This window comes from Schistocerca nitens, chromosome 5, assembly GCF_023898315.1.
Source record: "Schistocerca nitens isolate TAMUIC-IGC-003100 chromosome 5, iqSchNite1.1, whole genome shotgun sequence".
Lineage (NCBI taxonomy): Eukaryota > Metazoa > Arthropoda > Insecta > Orthoptera > Acrididae > Schistocerca > Schistocerca nitens.
In genome coordinates, this window is record NC_064618.1 from 870,717,602 (window position 1) to 870,737,002 (window position 19,401).

The 19,401-nt window shown below is 41.6% G+C and overlaps 1 protein-coding gene across 1 annotated transcript in view; it reads right to left on the reverse strand.

The window, feature by feature from the left end:
- Nucleotides 1–19,401, reverse strand: part of LOC126259768 (nuclear pore complex protein Nup155) — a 267,502-nt gene that overhangs the window by 226,134 nt on the left and 21,967 nt on the right. The window contains exon 5 of the mRNA XM_049956773.1: nt 14,765–14,928. Within this exon, the coding sequence (XP_049812730.1) occupies nt 14,765–14,928 (164 nt within the window). The remainder of the gene's footprint in view (nt 1–14,764; nt 14,929–19,401) is intronic.

The window sequence follows — 19,401 nt, forward strand, 5'->3', positions numbered from 1 at the left end:
GACAATGAATTCACGGTGTTCTTATTTCAATTTCCAGGAGTGTATATGTGTGCTTCCCTTTCCTTTCTGAAGGAAGCTTGGCAGAAACCTTAGTGTGCATTTGAACTATGTATAGCTGCTCTTCAGAGGTAATGCAGCATTACCCATGGAAATGTATGAGACTCAGCCCTCCGAATAGAAACTGAGACGAACTTTGCCGATTTCAAGTCTTCTTCAACCTGATTATGAGGGTTCGAGAAACCACATGGAGCAAAAGATTGTTGTAACCGCAGGAACAAGCCAAGTCTACTTGCAGTACCTTAAAGAATAGTACGTAGGGAGAAGTTAAAACTGTAGCTTGACGCCAGGCGCGGCCGAAGGGTCAGCCGAGGCGGCACTCCAGCTGGGCAGCTGGGCGTGTTGATAAGAAAGTAAACAGCCAGCAGATACAAACGAAGGTCTGTGCAGGGACTCATGATAAGCATTCAATTAGGAGTATCAACAGAAAGCATTCCTGGCTAGAGAGAGAGGTCTGGGAGTGGAGAGAGAAAGAAAGAGGGCCCTTGGTGGGGACCACGCTACGTCATGAGGAGCCAATGAAGGGCTCAGGACGCAGTGTGTGACCATATAAAGAGAGGCGTCTCTGCCCCTCCACTCAGCCTCTGAAGAACAATAGCAACAACAATGCTTTAACGATACCAAATAAGGACACGTTGCCTTCGACGCTACGTCATGCCAAGCGCTGGCGGGGTCGAAGGGGAAACGCTAACAAAACCCGAGAGCACGCCGCTCTGAGGTCTTGTCGTATCGGGTCTTGTCTGGAGCGGTCGAAGAGTTAGAGAGTGCTAGCAGCAGCCGACTTGGGCTGGGGAACGGGCTGTAGGCAGTTAGCCGGAGATAGTCGCTGGAGAGCGTTAAGGCGCAGCCGCGGGACTCTAACGTAGGGTGTTAAACATTGCAGACCTTCTAGTAGGCAGTCGGAACGGTGGAGTCAATCACCGTCTCTGTATTAGACTTGGCTTTCCTGTGAGTGCAACCACCGTCAGATAGGGTGAGTTGTATTCACGTAGAATAAACTGCAATTTGTTAAAGTTATCACGACTTTATTTTCTATCACCTTCCTAGCCTTGTGAAAACCAGGGATTTCTACATCTTAGCCAGATCAAAGTCTCCCTCTCATTACGGTCAACCGGCTAAAATCCCATCCACGAACCGTGTCGCTCAATCCCTCGCAATACCCACGCTTGGGACGCAACATAAATAAAACTTTTGGTGCCAGGTGTGGGGTATCGGTTATCACAAAGGCGCATAGGCTCCTACCTCCAGAAGCCATTAGATTTTGCTACAGCGACTGTGGCAATTGGCAGGAAGTTGTGGCGACTGGCAACTTTCAGCATTAGTAGCAACAGTACGTCAGAGTCCAGAAAGGTAGTCCTCGCGGGTGCAGGGCAACGCAGGACAGCGGCAGCGCGACGCGGAGCGACGAGGCACAGAGGTGCCTGAGCAGCCAGCGTTCGAGTCCGGGGGTCCGGGCCGAGCAGCAGCAGAAGCGGCAGCAGCCGTAGCAGCGGCAGCCGAGGAGAGCGACGGGGTCGGCGCAGCCCAGCAGAGCGGCGGCCGGCGCATCGCAGCAGCGCGGGCGCAGAGTCAGCGCGGGCGCAGAGTCAGCGCGGGCGCAGAGTCAGCGCGGGCGCAGAGTCAGCGCGGGCGCAGAGTCAGCGCGGGCGCAGAGTCAGCGCGGGCGCAGAGTCAGCGCGGGCGCAGAGTCAGCGCGGGCGCAGAGTCAGCGCGGGCGCAGAGTCAGCGCGGGCGCAGAGTCAGCGCGGGCGCAGAGTCAGCGCGGGCGCAGAGTCAGCGCGGGCGCAGAGTCAGCGCGGGCGCAGAGTCAGCGCGGGCGCAGAGTCAGCGCGGGCGCAGAGTCAGCGCGGGCGCAGAGTCAGCGCGGGCGCAGAGTCAGCGCGGGCGCAGAGTCAGCGCGGGCGCAGAGTCAGCGCGGGCGCAGAGTCAGCGCGGGCGCAGAGTCAGCGCGGGCGCAGAGTCAGCGCGGAGCAGCGCGGGCACAAAGAACGCGAAGCAGTGCGGGACGACGCAGAGCAACAGAGCAGACGGCGCACCACAAGAGAAGCGGTAATTGTAAAAACTGTATTAAGAATATTGTATTTTGTTGTGTAAAGTGTTAACTTAGTTAAGATGCCCCTAACGAACGAAGTTGCGTCATCCTCCACTAGTGGTAAGATGTCAGTGAAAGAGGCCCTATGTATTGTGTCGAAAGTGTTCGAAGGAAACAAGAAAGATTTAAGGGAATTTATCGAGAATTTAGATGCAGCTTTTGAATTAGTTAAGCCAGAGGAACACGAAACGTTGTTGAAGTTCGTCAAAGCAAAGATAACCGGTGAGGCCAGGTCGAGATTGCAGGTGCGTGAACGCACAGGTACGTGGCAAGAGGTGAAACGCGTGTTAGAAGAAAACTATGCCAGTAAGCGTACTATAGATTACTACGCATGTAAAATTTTCCAGGCAAGACAGGGACAAGGGGAACCAATAGCAATGTGGGCTAGCAGAATTGATGAAATGCAGAGAGACTTTCGAGAAGCAGTAAATAGAGTTACGGCCAGAGAAAACTTGAAAGGCGCAATAGAGCTAGTTGATTCCCTAGGAAGAGCGTGCTTTATACAGGGTTTAAGTAATGACAGAATACAAACCATAGTGAGAAGCAGAGGCGATGAAATTACATTGGCAGCAGCAGTGGAATTGGCACTGCAGGAGGAGAGTGCGATATTGTCTATGAGAGAGCGGGGACTAGCCCCGAGGGTAACGTACACTCGAAATAAAGAAGCTGTAAAAAACGTGAGAGAAAGTAAAGAGTTGAAATGTTTCAATTGTGGGCTGAGGGGTCACATAGCCAGCAAGTGTAGGAAAAGCAGGCCAGAGCATAGAGTAAGAGCCATGACAGGTAAAGAATTTACAAATTTCTGCTATGGGTGTGACAAGCCGGGACACACAGACATGGAATGCAGGGTACGGTTAAGGAAAGTTCACCCAATAGATGTAAGGGAATTCCGAGGAAATCACAGAGAAACCGATGGAGGGTTACGAGAGTGGAGATGTCCACAGTGTAACTTACCAGGGAACTGCGGAGTTCCGTGCACAAGAGTAAAAGATGTCGCGTGCTTTAAGTGTAAGCGGCAGGGCCACTACGCGAAAGATTGCCACGAAGGGCCCTGGCACGCCTGGAGAAAAGGCAGGGTGCCAGTATCGAGCAAAACAGGCAAGGTGGTACAGGGAAACTAGGAGGCGGCAAGGCCGCGCAGTCGGGCCTTGTTGCGATAGGTAAACCCACAGTGAGGGTAATCGACTGTGCAACAGAAAACGACGTGGTAATGTTGTACTGCGTAGAACTAAAGAAGTATTTAAAGATGCTAATAGACACAGGAGCACAATTGTGTTTGTTAAAGAGGACGAGCATTCCGGTAAAAAGTATGCTTGGGATTAATGAAACAGAAAGGCTTCGGTTAAAGGGTGTAACGAGTGAAGCCGTTAGCACAATAGGCACGGTACAAATAAATTTAAGTATAGACGGATCTGAAAAGGTGAAACAGAAATTTCACGTGTACGGTAGAGGTTTAGACATTCCGCATGACGGATTGATAGGGAGAAATTTCTTAACACAGCATAGAGCCAAGCTGGACTATGCAGGCAAAGTAATAAGACTAAAAGGGCGAGATATACCCTTAGTAGTAGAGGAAGAACCAAAGGGACAAGAGATAGAAGCAGATTCAGAAATAGGCGGGGAGATAGGGCCCCGGGAAGAAAAAATAATGTTATTGAAAGTGGACGGAAAGGTACCACGGGGAATCGAGAGAGAAATGGTCGTACCAAGGCAGGAGATTGCACGAGGGGTGCATGTACCTGAGTCCCTAGTTAAAGTGCGAAATGGGAAATGCATAGTAAGTGCATTGAACGTGTCAGAGGACAGAGTTCGACTAGGAAGTGTCAGATTAATAACGGAAGAAGTAGAAAGAATAGCGAAAGTGCGCGAAGTAAAATGTAGCACTGATGCAGTAGGTAAGACGGAAAGTCGTGCTAGTGTGTTGCGAAGGCAACTCCGAATGGATCATTTGAACGTCGAAGAAAAGAGCGCTCTAGCAGAGGTCTGCACGGAGTACGGAGATGTATTTCATCTACCGGGGGACAAACTGTCCTATACTTCTGCAGTGACACATAGAATACCGATTGGGCCGGAACACGCGGGGAAGGTAGTGAACGCTAGACCGTATAGGATCCCTGAAGCGCAAAAGGAAGTGCTAAAAGAGCAAATAGAACAAATGCTGAAGGATGACATAATTGTCGAAAGCAAGAGCGCATGGAACGCACCGTTACTGTTAGTTCCAAAGAAGTTAGATGCCAGTGGCAAGCAGAAATGGAGAATAGTAGTGGACTACCGACAATTAAATGACATCACGGTAGGCGATGCATTTCCACTGCCGAATATCTCCGATATCCTGGATCAATTAGGGCAAGCCAAGTACTTCTCGACGCTTGACCTTGCAAGCGGGTACCATCAAATATTAACGGACGAGAAGGACAGAGAGAAAACGGCATTCAGCTCAAACTATCAGCATTATGAATACAAAAGAATGCCGATGGGACTGAAAGGAGCCCCAGGATGCTTTCAGAGACTGATGAACACAGTATTGGCAGGTTTACAAGGTGTTAAATGTTTTGTCTATTTAGACGACATAGTATGTTATGGGAGAAACCTGCAGGAGCATAACGAAAAACTCCGAGAAATATTTGACAGGTTGCGAGAGCAAAATTTGAAGTTGCAACCAGACAAGTGTGAATTTCTGAGGAAGGAGGTAATATTCCTAGGTCATTGTATAACGGACAAGGGAATATCACCGGATATGGCAAAGGTGGAGAAGGTGAAGTTCTTCCCACAGCCGAGAACAACAAAAGAACTAAAAGGGTTTCTAGGATTGATAGGGTACTATCGACGTTTCATTGCAAATTTCAGCAAAATTGCGAAACCTCTCCATGAGCTATTAAAGAAAGGAGTAGAGTACCGATGGGGAGAACGACAGAAGAATGCGTTCGAGGAACTGAAAGAGAAATTAGTGAATCCTCCGTTACTTCAGTATCCTGACTTTACGAAACCATTTATAATCACAACGGATGCGAGTAACGCAGCGTTGGGAGCCGTGTTATCGCAAGGGAAAAAGATTGGCGAAGACTTGCCGATTGCATATGCATCCAGAGCACTGAACAAAGCCGAACTGAACTATAGCACAACGGAAAAAGAGTTGTTGGCCATAGTGTACGCGGTAAAGCAGTTTAGACCATACGTGTATGGGCGAAAATTCACAGTGGTGACAGACCATAAGCCACTAACGTGGATATTTAGTGTGAAGGATCCGAGTTCGAGGCTCCTAAAGTGGAGACTGAAGCTCGAAGAGTACGACTACGAGGTAGTATATAAGCCAGGAAGGCTAAACAGCAATGCGGACGCGTTAAGCCGGATAAGGCATGAAGGAAAGGAAGAGATAAGTTCAAAGCGAAATGTGGAGGCAGAAAGAACCTCCGTAGCACAAGCTGAGGAGGAACAGGGTTCCGTAAACGTGCGGCAAGCGCAAGTGTCAGGTGAGATAGACCATGAAACAAATAGTAATGAGGAAATTAGCCCCGAAGAAAAGGAAAGTATATTAAAGGAGATGCACGATAATCCTTTGGGAGGGCACCAGGGAATGCATAGGACATTCGAGAGGATAAAAGCGTACAAGCAGTGGCGCGGAATGAAGCGGGACATTGAAAATTATATTAGGAAGTGTCCATCATGTCAAAAGAACAAAAATACACAGATGAAAACAAAGATGCCTTTAGAAATTACAGACACAGCTGAAACAGTATTTGAAAAATGTGCAATGGATATAGTGGGTCCACTAGATGTATCTAGTACAGGGAAAAGATACATGTTAACATTCCAAGACGATCTGAGTAAATTCACAGTAGCAGTCCCGATTGACAAACAAGACGCCGAAACTGTAGCAGAAGCATTTGTAGAAAATATAATACTAAGATATGGGATTCCATCAGTTTTGTTAACAGATCAAGGATCGAATTTTCTGAGTGATGTGTTTAAAAGTGTATGTAAGTTGTTGAAGGTAAAACGTATAAATACCACAGTGTACCACCCTGAGTCAAATGGTGCTCTAGAAAGGAGCCATAGAACAATTGTAGAATATCTTAGACATTTTGTAACAGGAGATCAAAGTTCATGGGAAAAATGGGTGCCGTATGCAATTTTTGTGTTCAACACTACACCACACAGTAGCACAGGTTATACACCATTCGAGTTAATGTACGGAAGAAAGGTTAACATACCAGGAGTACTACAGCAAGAAACACCACAGGTAAGTTACGATTATGATTCGTATGTAAATAAGCTAAAAACAAGAATGCAGGAAGCCCATAGAGTGGCTAGGGATTCTATTATAAGGAGTAAAGTAATCAGTAAAGGACAGTATGATTTGAAACAGAATCCAAAAGAATTTAATGTAGGGGACAAGGTGTTATTACACGACGAATCAGTGAGACGTGGAAGATCTCGAAAACTAGATTCGCAATGGAGAGGTCCATTCGAAGTGTTAAAAGTGGAAGGTCCTAACGTAGTTATAAGAGTTAAGAGAAATAGAGAAACAAAAGTACATGCCAACAGGCTGAAACAGTTTTTTTAAATTTCAGGTATGGCACTCAAGTGGCAAGTGATGCAACTCATCATAGTGGTAGCAACATACAGCTTCGTTGCATCAGGATACGAAACGAATGAATTCAAAGTAACCTCAATACCAAGTTCCTCAGGACTATATTACGATCATGTAGGACAAATAGAGACATACAGTACCACATGGAGAATAGTCACATATGTTCATTTAGATGTAATAACAGAAAGATTCCAAAAAGCAGAGAGGTACGGTAAGGCAGCGGTACAGAGGTGCCGTGATACATTGAAACAATTGAACATTGGATTAATAGAATGTAGAGTATTAGATCAGCAAGTTACACATCACGTAGAAAAGATTACAGGGCTACAGCAACTCGTACAGCAACTCACAAAACACGAAACCAGAAGAAAGAGAGGAGTGTTCAACTTCGTCGGACAGGTAAGTAAGATACTGTTCGGAACATTGGACGAAGCAGACGCAGCGTACTACAAGGAAAGAATAGATGCTATGGAAAAGAATTCTGAAGGGTTGCTGAGGTTAACGAAGGAACAAGTGGCAGTGGTAAGGGCCACCTTAGCAGGAGTAAACAGAACAGTATATACACTAGAATCAAACGAACACATTCTAAGGACAGGCATGCAGAGACTAAAAAGGTTCATGAAGGAATACGTAAAGGAAACAGACATAGGTTTCAAACGTGTAGCAACTTTTGCCACTGTAACGGAACAAGTATTGCAATTATCGGCAGTGTTTGGCCAAATCGAAGAAGAGTACGAGCAAATGATAAATGCCATTGTGAATGCTCAAAAGGGAATACTTCAGCCTCATATAATTAATCCAGTGCAAATTGTGAAGTATCTAAGTTTAATCCGGGACGAATTAAAGGACGTGAAGTTTCCTGTTCCTCTCGCGGAGTCATCAGGCTACCTCTTGTTGAGAATAATCGATCTAGATGTGTTCATTTCCGGTAGCATACTAGGGTACGTAATTAATATCCCTTTAATAGACAATAATAATTTCAATTTGTACAGAGTTCTTCCATTACCAAAGGAGATCCCAAATATGAAAGGGAGGTACATATACATACAGCCAGAGAAAGAGTTTCTACTGTTAGATGAATCCAAAAGGCAGTACGCGAAACTTTCTGCGGATGATTTAAAATGTAAAGAATTGAGTAAGAACAGAAGTCTGTGCAGACAGTCATTCGCATTGCTATCGACATTCGATCATGTAATAAACGAAGAAAAGAAAAATGTCTCAATGTTAACGTTAGATTTACCGCTGGAGCAAGTAGTAACACAATTAGACGACTTGAAAGTCGCTGGGAAAAGGTTGGACGATGTCCAGTGGATGGCAGAAAGACAGGAGGAGGAACTAAAATACTCCAGATACTTTACCCATTACTCAGTAACTACATACATAGCTATAGCAATAGTCATTTGTATTGTAATAACATGTTGTTGTAAAAATTGTAAATGCTGTAAAGAATGTTTCAAAAGTTTATGGAAGTACTTTGACGATAGTAATTGTTGTGGAAAAGTATGTATAAGAAACACTATAGTAAATCAATATCCAGAGACTAGCTTAAGTAGAAGACAAGCTAATAAAGACACTGAAGAGGTAGTAATATACGAAAGATGTGGGAAAAACCAAGAAGATTCAGTTCTGTTCAGAAACAGGTGTTAAGTCAAATCAAAAGGTAAAAGATATTAGAAGTGTCTTATGAAGAGGTGTAATCTATTTTAGTGTTTTGTCCAATTTTGAAACTGTACGTATTTGTTGAATGAAAATGGTATTTTGTATCAATACTTTTGAAAAATGTACCTTGATTGTAATTGTATCAATGACTTGGAAGAAAGTGTACCTTGATAAATGTATGTTTGATAAATAATTGTTGGAGCAATGATTTGAAAAAGAGAGAAGAAAAGTGTATCTTGATAAATGTAGGTATAAAATGATTATGTCTCACAAAGAACTTAATGGAATTAAGTGTATATGAAAGAAAAAGAAACATATGAAGTGTTGATGTAACAAAAGAAAATGTAACCAAATAAAATGAGAGAACCTCAATTGACGCTACTCTGAGGAGTAACGCCAATTTCCCTGGCGGGGGAGGTGTTGTAACCGCAGGAACAAGCCAAGTCTACTTGCAGTACCTTAAAGAATAGTACGTAGGGAGAAGTTAAAACTGTAGCTTAAAACCGTAGCGCTGGACGCCAGGCGTGGCCGAAGGGTCAGCCGAGGCGGCACTCCAGCTGGGCAGCTGGGCGTGTTGATAAGAAAGTAAACAGCCAGCAGATACAAACGAAGGTCTGTGCAGGGACTCATGATAAGCATTCAATTAGGAGTATCAACAGAAAGCATTCCTGGCTAGAGAGAGAGGTCTGGGAATGGAGTGAGAAAGAAAGAGGGCCCTTGGTGGGGACCACGCTACGTCATGAGGAGCCAATGAAGGGCTCAGGACGCAGTGTGTGACCATATAAAGAGAGGCGTCTCTGCCCCTCCACTCAGCCTCTGAAGAACAATAGCAACAACAATGCTTTAACGATACCAAATAAGGACACGTTGCCTTCGACGCTACGTCATGCCAAGCGCTGGCGGGGTCGAAGGGGAAACGCTAACAAAACCCGAGAGCACGCCGCTCTGAGGTCTTGTCGTATCGGGTCTTGTCTGGAGCGGTCGAAGAGTTAGAGAGTGCTAGCAGCAGCCGACTTGGGCTGGGGAACGGGCTGTAGGCAGTTAGCCGGAGATAGTCACTGGAGAGCGTTAAGGCGCAGCCGCGGGACTCTAACGTAGGGTGTTAAACATTGCAGACCTTCTAGTAGGCAGTCGGAACGGTGGAGTCAATCACCGTCTCTGTATTAGACTTGGCTTTCCTGTGAGTGCAACCACCGTCAGATAGGGCGAGTTGTATTCACGTAGAATAAACTGCAATTTGTTAAAGTTATCACGACTTTATTTTCTATCACCTTCCTAGCCTTGTGAAAACCAGGGATTTCTACATCTTAGCCAGATCAAAGTCTCCCTCTCATTACGGTCAACCGGCTAAAATCCCATCCACGAACCGTGTCGCTCAATCCCTCGCAATACCCACGCTTGGGACGCGACAAGATGCAAAAAGAAAATGAAGTTTACTTCAAGCTAAGGTTTAGAGTATATGCCATTAATTCAAATCTGACAGGAAGATGAAGCTGGCTGTTATCCCTAAAACTTTTTTGTCTAATACTGATGAGTCAGGTTTTGTGAAAGAACTACAAGCAAACTGCACTTTATCATTTCAAGACAACAAAAAGACAGACTTTTGTGCAGTCGATTAATGATATAACATTCATACATGACAATCACAGGGATAAGAATGAGTGGATTACTGTTTCTGCAGCTTTATACCTGTCTTTAGGGACCTAAGGCATATTGAGGCACAAATAATTTAAAAAAAGGACTGATTAGTGGTAAAAATCTTAGTCAACCTATCAAAATGTGGAAAAATAGGAAAGAATAACTAACATTTCATTTGAAATGGTTTCTAACCATTTGCAGGAATTAATTCATTGCTTTTGTTGGAGTCTTGGCGTGAGCATGAATATACCTCTGTCTTTCAGGACAATGAAAAGACTGTTGACATAACTCAGATTCCACCTGGAACAACCGATGTGACTCTCAATAAGGAATTTTTCTGACTGTGGAAAATATTTTTAAGGCAACTGTTGGACAATATAATTTTTGATATCTCCATGACACTTGAGGTTTATCAGTATTGTATTCTTAAATTTCAGTCATTCATGCATTATCAGTCTGCACTAGCACATTTTACGAATTGCTTTAAGTATGCTCCGTATAGAGCACACTAAGCAGATCAACAGCCAGGACCATTTCTTACTCCATCGCAATTCTGTCTTAATAAAGCTAGTAATTACAGCAACAAGCCTGAAAGCATTAAGTTTTCTTTCCTCAATGTCTCTGGTCCACATAAAATATTTGTATTCATCATTCAAATGACACTGATTTATTGTGACAACTATGGGGAATAAAAAAGGAACTGTTTCATTGTTACAAAAATATACATTATTCAAAAATTCTCGAAGGAACTGCACTACAATAATTATAAAATGTGGTATTTGTAAGAACATCTCATTTCAATAAATTAAAGTCTTGACTGATGGATGTCACCTGTAAAATAACACTCAACACTGCCTTTATTTATTTTTGTCTGCTAGTCACCTTTCTAAGAGTTAGACATGCAACAGTTTAGCTGTCAATACGAACTGATTCATTCAAAACAATAATGTTATTTGACTTTTTTTGGTGGTTCAAATTCACTTGTGTCACTCTGGATATTAGTACAAAGTGGCGCTATGCTATCCTGTCACGACCTCACATGCTAGGCACGAAGGGCTGTACAAACTGCAGTTATAAGCAGTTCTTTGTGTGACAAATAATACTTTTTTTTTTAAATATTTACAGTGCACTTCTTTCACTGTATTTTTCCTCCATAAAAATTTCAGGATGGGTCCCTTGTGAGAGCTGCCTCTAACCCATACATTTAATTTATGTAGTCATCTTACCCCAAAACAAACCATACTCACACCTATAGTTACTGCAGACTCCTGTGTGTTGATGCAACAAGAGAACATCTCCAAGTATGGACCGACACTCTAGGTAAGAATTAATTTCATTGTAAAGAAAAAGATACAGAATAATTCAGAGTAATGGTGGAAAATATATATCAATTCAACTGCCCAGTGAAGTCAGCACAACATCTGATGATTGAATCTGTCTACTATTTGTTGGGGAGTTGTGATAATATCACAGGGGGGTGGAAACAGCCTTTTTAAACAGTGTTAGTTCCATTATTTTCAGCAGCTAATTGGAGTTCAGCCGAATAAAAAATATGTGCAACAAAAGAACAGAGTTTCCCCATGAAAACCTGTGGCAACACATGAACATAAGGATTCTGACAAAAATAGTGTAAAAATACATTTGTCACCACAAGTAAGTTGTAACAGAAATAATCAGTGATAAAGAACAATGAAGTATGACAGAAATAGAAATACTGCAACTACATAGTTATCTGAATGTATTCAGAGAGGGTGAGGGTAGAAGTCACACATTCAAACAGGCTATTAAACACATGCTGGGTAAGAACACACTGTAACAGGTTTTTCTTTTTTGTATGGGTGTTGCTGAAATACTGGGCATTATTTGTTATATATTTAAGTTTCGATAAATGTAACGAGAGCTGCATTACAGACTAACAAGTAAGCACCAAGCATTGCTAACAAAGGAACAAGATTGCAATGAAGCTGTTGAAGTTAAATTATAAGCCTCACATGAATGAAATAGCTACATCTGATGCTGGAAAATTCTGAGTGTCTTATTTACTCTCTTATAAGACAAGGTTTTTTCTCAAATTCGTCATTCAGAAACTATGGGGTTGTCTTATATTCACATATTAAACTAATGCTACAAAGGTCAACATTTTTACATTGATTAATAGATTGTTATAGGGGTCAGCTTACACTTACTGATGAAGCTTGGGCTATTGGGGTCCCACGCAGATTTAGTTTGAAGAATTGAGAAGGGTAGGTATGGCAAACATTACTCATGCTCAAAGATTTCTTGATATGCCGAAGCAGTCTATACAGTATTGCCTTTGCTCAAACAGTCACATAACATTTGACTCTTGTGTTGCAAGAGCAAGTGATATGTGAGAAAGTATGGGCCAGCAAAGACGACGATCTATTGCTCTGCTTAAAACTGGAAAATTTTGTGAAACACAAGACATAGAATTTAATGCTATCATTTTACAAATTACTGTTGTATTTCAATAAGTTTGCTATAAGATTTCTCAAACTTGTATGGATACCATATACAAACATTCATGGTGCTTTTAAAGTAAAGTTAACATTGAAAGGCAAACATGTTGTTCTCAAAAAACATTACTCGATTCTCAATGCAGGTGAATATTTTATTTGATTATGAGATACTGTAATGATTTGCCAAGTGGACTGCAAATGATAAATTTGGTCGCTGTTCAATCATTAGAATACCAGGTAAAAATGTTACTGTACCACCTTTTAATCAGCTTTAGAACAAGATGGTGAAAGAAGTCAGACGAAACACGAAAGAAAATTAATCCAGAATTATATGCCTAAGAAACGAAATAAATTGTATTAAACTGTCAGGAATTGTTATCACAAGAATTACAATCTCGATTGTGATCTTTTATTTATGTTTTAGTTATTGGTGACACATAGGACCTGCACCCTGGAAGATACTGCAGTCTGTTTCACAGCTGCTCAAACACAGCATTATGGAAGGGGTGGAGAAGGAACAGTGATACCGACTTGACCAAAAACTAGGAGGACTGCAGGGAGCGGAGTAGCAAGCGGGCAGCAAATTATGTCGTGCTGCCAACCATGGGAACCTATACCTCATACTTTGGCTTTTTATGAACATCTGCCAGATTTAAACTGCAGTTTGCCTGAATCCATTTGAATTAACTTTAAAATTGGACAAACACACAACAATGGTAGACATTTCTGCAGGAGTCTGTAGAAATCTAGCTAGGGGTCAGTGGCATACCTATACGTTCCCAGAAACAATGTTGCTGACGCTCAGCGTAAGGTATGACAGGAACAAAAGGTGGTGCGTCAGGGAAATGACAACATTGAGGAGAAAAATGTTTGGAAGCAAGAAACAATGTAAAATTCTCATTCTTATGCCACTGGCAAAAAACAGCTGCATTCTCAGGTTCCACCATAACCACAACCTCAGATTTTGCAATATATTCAGAAGAAACAGCAATATATTTGTGACAACTAAGAGATAAATTTCACAGCTGCACTATTAGGATGATAAGCAGAAAAGGTAGTTCAGTTAGAATTTATGTAAACTATTCTTTTTTAATATTTTATTTAAATGTAGACAATCAATAAATGGCCTCAGTTTAAAATAGCTATAATGCAAATTTTTTAGGCACATAATGTCGATAAAACCGTTTGTAATTTGATTAGTCAGAATATGTGAAAAATAAAATTTTTCACAAGGAGCCTCTTAAAAAGAAGCAGGTTGTCTCATAATTGGGTGAATACAGTATTATAATTCACAGAAGGTGTGAAATTAGTCATACTGGAAAACCCAATCTACAATTTTCTGCTATCTTAATACTGGAGGTAAATTATACAGTATCAGTTTACGGATCAAAATCATTCACCCAATCTACAATTTTCTGCTATCTTAATATTGGAGTTTACTGATCAAAATCATTCACTGAGTTACATGAAGACTATGGTCTTTCCGTTCATCCGTGACATCGGTACCAGACTCAAGAAACAAAAACATGTACATAAAGAAATGAAAAGTTGAAGTGGTTAGACAAAAGAAATGATATGGAATACTCTGAGGAAGTAAGCTCTGTTTCAAACATGGGACTACAGGGAAAGGGGTAGTACAGAGGGAGTACAAACTATCCTACTTCGGTGGTATTAACAAGGGAAGAAACGGGCCATATGTTCTATGCTGTCAACTGAGCATCAGTTACGGCGAAAAGTGACATTCAGGAGTAATTAATGACTTCATATTTATCCCTCTAGCATGCTCCATGACTGCAGTTAAGGTTTGAAGTGGAAGCTTCAAATGCACACCCTGCTCAAAAAGACAAGTCAAAATAATCCTCTAAATAAATTAAGTTTTATTTTCTTTTTGTAAATTGTATACAACAGCACACTTCAATGAAAATACTGTACTTCGTTTTGTCTCTCTTAATCTGATGTAGTCTGTACTTTATATGAAATCAATCAATTAAAAACACATCTACTGCACCTTTTTTTTTATTTAGAACATTTTTACTTGATTTCATTGGTATTTTGTAAATGCGTAACTCCCTACATAACTGAATTCACTACTGAAAGCAGTTTCTAATTAATTATGCTGGCTTGAATATGCTGGAATGGAAACTGTATACCCCATAATTTAGTGTTCAGGGAACAATGAAAAGCTTAGTTAATTAATTAAGACATTCACACAGCTCTATAACGAATGTACACTAATAACTGTAAACTTACCATCTCTGTTACTTGTAAATGTGACTCCAAGTACAACAATTTCAACAGTTGTTGTAAGTATCAAAAGGTATCTTACAAAAGTTTGAAACACTCCAGGTTTGGGTTTGACTAATCCAATGCTCACTATAGTTTCACCCAGGCCATCAAAGTATGCCAAGTCTGACCTAAAAAAAGGTATAAAATATTAAAAAATAGAAACAGTCATGCCAATACATTATCTACAAACATTCACTATGATGTCCAATGCAGTTCAACTTTAAATATTATTCAGGAATAACTGAACTATTAAACTATAAAGAGCAACACATACAATTAAGTGTACTATGCATGAGAGGCTACCCAGGTAGCTGACTGCATGGTGGTGGTGGGAGAGGGGGGGGGGGGGGGCGGGAGTGCACACAAGGATTCTTTAGATAGGCGACTTTCCACCCAGTCAGATAATGATACCTGTAGGAAAACCAGGAGTAACAGTAAGATCAAAGGATACACCTCCCACAGGTGAGAGTATTAAAATGCTAGTGGTTAACCGCTGAAGCATTTAGAACAAAGTGCCACAGTTTGAAGCGCTCCTAAAAATCAGGGAAGCTCACACAATACTATGTACAGAGAGGAGCTTAAAACCTGAAACTGACAAGAGTGAGATCTTTGGAGAAAATTTAAGTGCATACTGAAATGCTAGGTTAATGGGAAGAGGTGGTGGAATATTTCTCACAGTACACAAGAAACCAAAATCCGAGATAGAAAACCTCAGTTTGCTTGTATGTAAGTACTCCAATCATACGGTAATCACTGGGGAAACTTTGACCATCCATCAGCTGTGATAGTTACTGTTTTGTTAATGGTGAGCATAACACAATATCCTGTGAAATATTACTAAATGCCTCTATCGAAAAGTACCTATAACAGATAATTTGAAACCCTGCCCATGACTGAAACGTATTAGATCCAATGGAAACAAAGAGTGCTGATCACCTTGAAGATCTCTGCATTAAAACTGGCATCAGTGACCATGAGGTAGTTATGGCAACAATGTATACCTAAGTACAAAGGGCATCTAAAACAAGTAAAAGATTTAAGTGTTCAGCAAGATGAAGCAGCAGTAATGTTGTTTCTTAATAAGGAACATTATTTAAACTTTTGCAACAAGGCAAGAGGATGTAGAGGCACTATGGTTCGAGTTTAAAAAAATAGCTGGCCATGCACCAGATAGATATGTATCAATTACAATAGTTCATGATGGGAAGGACTCTTCATGGTATACAGTTACTATAAAGAAACTTCTAAAGAAACGGACTACTCCATAATAGGAATAAAACATAGCACAGGGATATAGACAGGGAGATCCTGAATGAAACGTGCCTGGCAGTCAAGAGAGGAGCTATGTGAGAAACCCTCAATGATTTCCATTGCAGAATATTGTCAAAAGATCTTTCACAAAACCCACAGAAATTCTCATCACACGTAAAGGCTGTTCGTAGCACCAACTTAGTGTTCAGTCGCCCATGGACAAGACAGGAATTGAAATTGAGGGTAGCAAAGGAAAAGCAGATATGCATAATTATATTTTCAAAAGTTCAAAAAGAAAAGCCAAGAGTATTATCCCAAGTTAATTCTCATACCACTGAAAAGATGTGTGAAATAGAGATTAGTGTCAGTGGCAATGAGAAACAACTGGAATCGTTAAAATCGGACAAGGCCACACGGCCCGATGGAATTCCTACCAGATTCTATACCCAAATTGTGGCCGAGTTAGCCCCTCTGTTAACCATACTCCATCAGAGATCCCTCAAACAAGAAGCTGTGTCCAGTAGTCGGAAGAAAGCTCAGGTCACACTACAGCTGTAGAGGGGAGCAGAGAGGGGTGGGGGGACATGCCCCACCTCACTCTCGCAGGGCAGCCAGCCCAAACCAGTGTTTCGTGCTTCAGTGAAAGCAGATTCACATCTGCTTTCACTGAAGCACGAAACACTGGTGATAGTGAATGCTCAAACAAGTGAAGACATTTATCTCTACAAAGCGCATAACAATTATTAGAAATGATATAAATTACAAACACTCTTTCTGATAGAAAACCAATGTAATTCAATATATACAACATTTACAAACTGCACGAAACATGTTTGTAAAATTATTTTAGTCACTCTCAGCTGTGTTTGTATGTAAAGACTCATTATCTGCTGTGTCCGCTTGGGATAAGCTCTCGTATTCCACTGTGTCTGTATTAAATCAATCCTCACTGGAGTCATTAACAAGTATAATGATGTCGTCAACCACTGTTTCCACTACGCCATCGCACCTCCTGTAGTCCTGCTCCACCTCTTGCACTTTTCTTCAGTATCCTTCCCAGAACTGAACGCATTGTCCATTAGTTTTTTGTTACAGGCAGTAAACACGTCACCAGAGACGACGTACTCCATCAAGAACTGTTTAATTTTCACCCATACAAATTCAACTGCTTTCAGATCACAACTGTATGGCAGTAGGTGAACTATAGTGTGCCCTGCACTCTTCGCCAGTTCGTCTACTATGTATGTCTTTTCACTCTGTTTATTCGCTTGCAGCTCAGCCTTTGTCATGCTGTCAGTGCATTTAACTTTTCTTCTTCACAGCCATTCTATTATTGCCACCCTCAAATAATATATTGATTGTGTTTTGTCCACCTGCCTACATTGATAAGACACACTGTCCATAACAATGACAATCTGCTGGAAGATAAGGGAACACCACCTCGAAAAACTATTTCTGGAAATTGCCAGAGTTCATTTGGCCCCAGTAGTCCACTTGAGTCGATCTCGCCAAGAACTTTAGCTCTGCTTGCTTCAGAAACCTGTCTTTTGAGCCAATACTTACCACTACCATCCTTCTGGAGCCATTTCCCCATGCCATAACACCCAATATATCTAGTGGCCTCTGCCAGCATTTGCAGCATGCCACATTGCTATCAATCCACGACTCATCAAGATAAAAAATATTTTGTTCAGCTTCCCTAATGCTCCTCATGTGCGCTATGAAATGAGACCACCAAAGAACAATGTCACCACGCTCTTACAACATATTTCATTTGTTCATTATGGATTTCCACACAAATCCCACTGACTTCATTAAAGTTCTCAATGAGGCACTGCCCCAACTTCTCCTCTTGTGCAGCAATGGAAGAAGTTTTTCCCTGCTTGGTACTACTTTTTATTGTATGTAGAACTCTGTGATGGTATTCCTTATAACTAATTTACTGAAGTCATCGACTTCTTGAATATTGCTCTCTCTCTTCCTAAGTGAAACAAAGCAAAAATAAAGTACTTTCACAACCTAGCAGCTGCCTAGTTGAAAGCATTGTCGAATATAAACAGCTTTACGCTTGTACAGTACAAATTAGAACTAAAACTAACCTTTTCTTTCCTGCATTATCAGGCAATTCGCCTGAAAGAGAGTAACAAACTTACTAATCCTATCTAATGTTCTTACACTTTTGTCGGTGCAAGTGGCAGCTCTCTTACAGGCCTGTGTAATAGGGTATAGAAGCTTTCTGCTTTCCTATTCCATCTCGCAGCACTCCAGCACATTGTGCATCATTTTAAAGCACCACTTCTTACTACGAATCTCCCTTTCCTCTTAGGGGTCATAGTTGTTGTCTTCAGTCCTGAGACTGGTTTGATGCAGCTCTCCATGCTACTCTATCCTGTGAAAGCTTCTTCATCTCCCAGTACTTACTGCAACCTACGTCCTTCTGAATCTGCTTAGTGTATTCATCTCTTGGTCTCCCTCTATGATTTTTATCCTCCACACTGCCCTCCAATGCTAAATTTGTGATCCCTTGATGCCTCAGAACATGTCCTACCAACCGGTCCCTTCTTCTTGTCAAGTTGTGCCACAAACTTCTCTTCTCCCCAATTCTATTCAATACCTCCTCATTAGTTATGTGATCTACCCATCTAATCTTCAGCATTCTTCTGTAGCACCACATTTCGAAAGCTTCTATTCTCTTCTTATCCAAACTATTTATCGTCCATGTTTCACTTCCATACATGGCTACACTCCATACAAATACTTTCAGAAATGGCTTCCTGACAAATCTATACTCAATGTTAACAAATTTCTCTTCTTCAGACACGCTTTTCTTGCCATTGCCAGTCTACATTTTATATCCTCTCTACTTCGACCATCATCAGTTATTTTGCTCCCCAAATAGCAAAACTCCTTTACTACTTTAAGTGTCTCATTTCCTAATCTAATTCCCTCAGCGTCAACCGATTTAATTCGACTACATTCCATTATCCTCGTTTTGCTTTTGTTGATGTTCATCTTATATCCTCCTTTCAAGACACTGTCCATTCCATTCAACTGCTCTTCCAAGTCCTTTGCTGTCTCTGACAGAATTACAATGTCATCAGCGAACCTTGAAGTTTTTATTTCTTCTCCATGGATTTTAATACCTACTCCAAATTTTTCCTTTGTTTCCTTCACTGCTTGCTCAATATACAGATTGAATAACATCGGGGAGAGACTACAACACTGTCTCACTCCCTTCCCAACCACTGCTTCCCTTCCATGTCCCTGAACTCTCATAACTGCCATCTGGTTTCTGTACAAATTGTAAATAGCCTTTCGCTCCCTGTATTTTACCCCTGCCACCTTTAGAA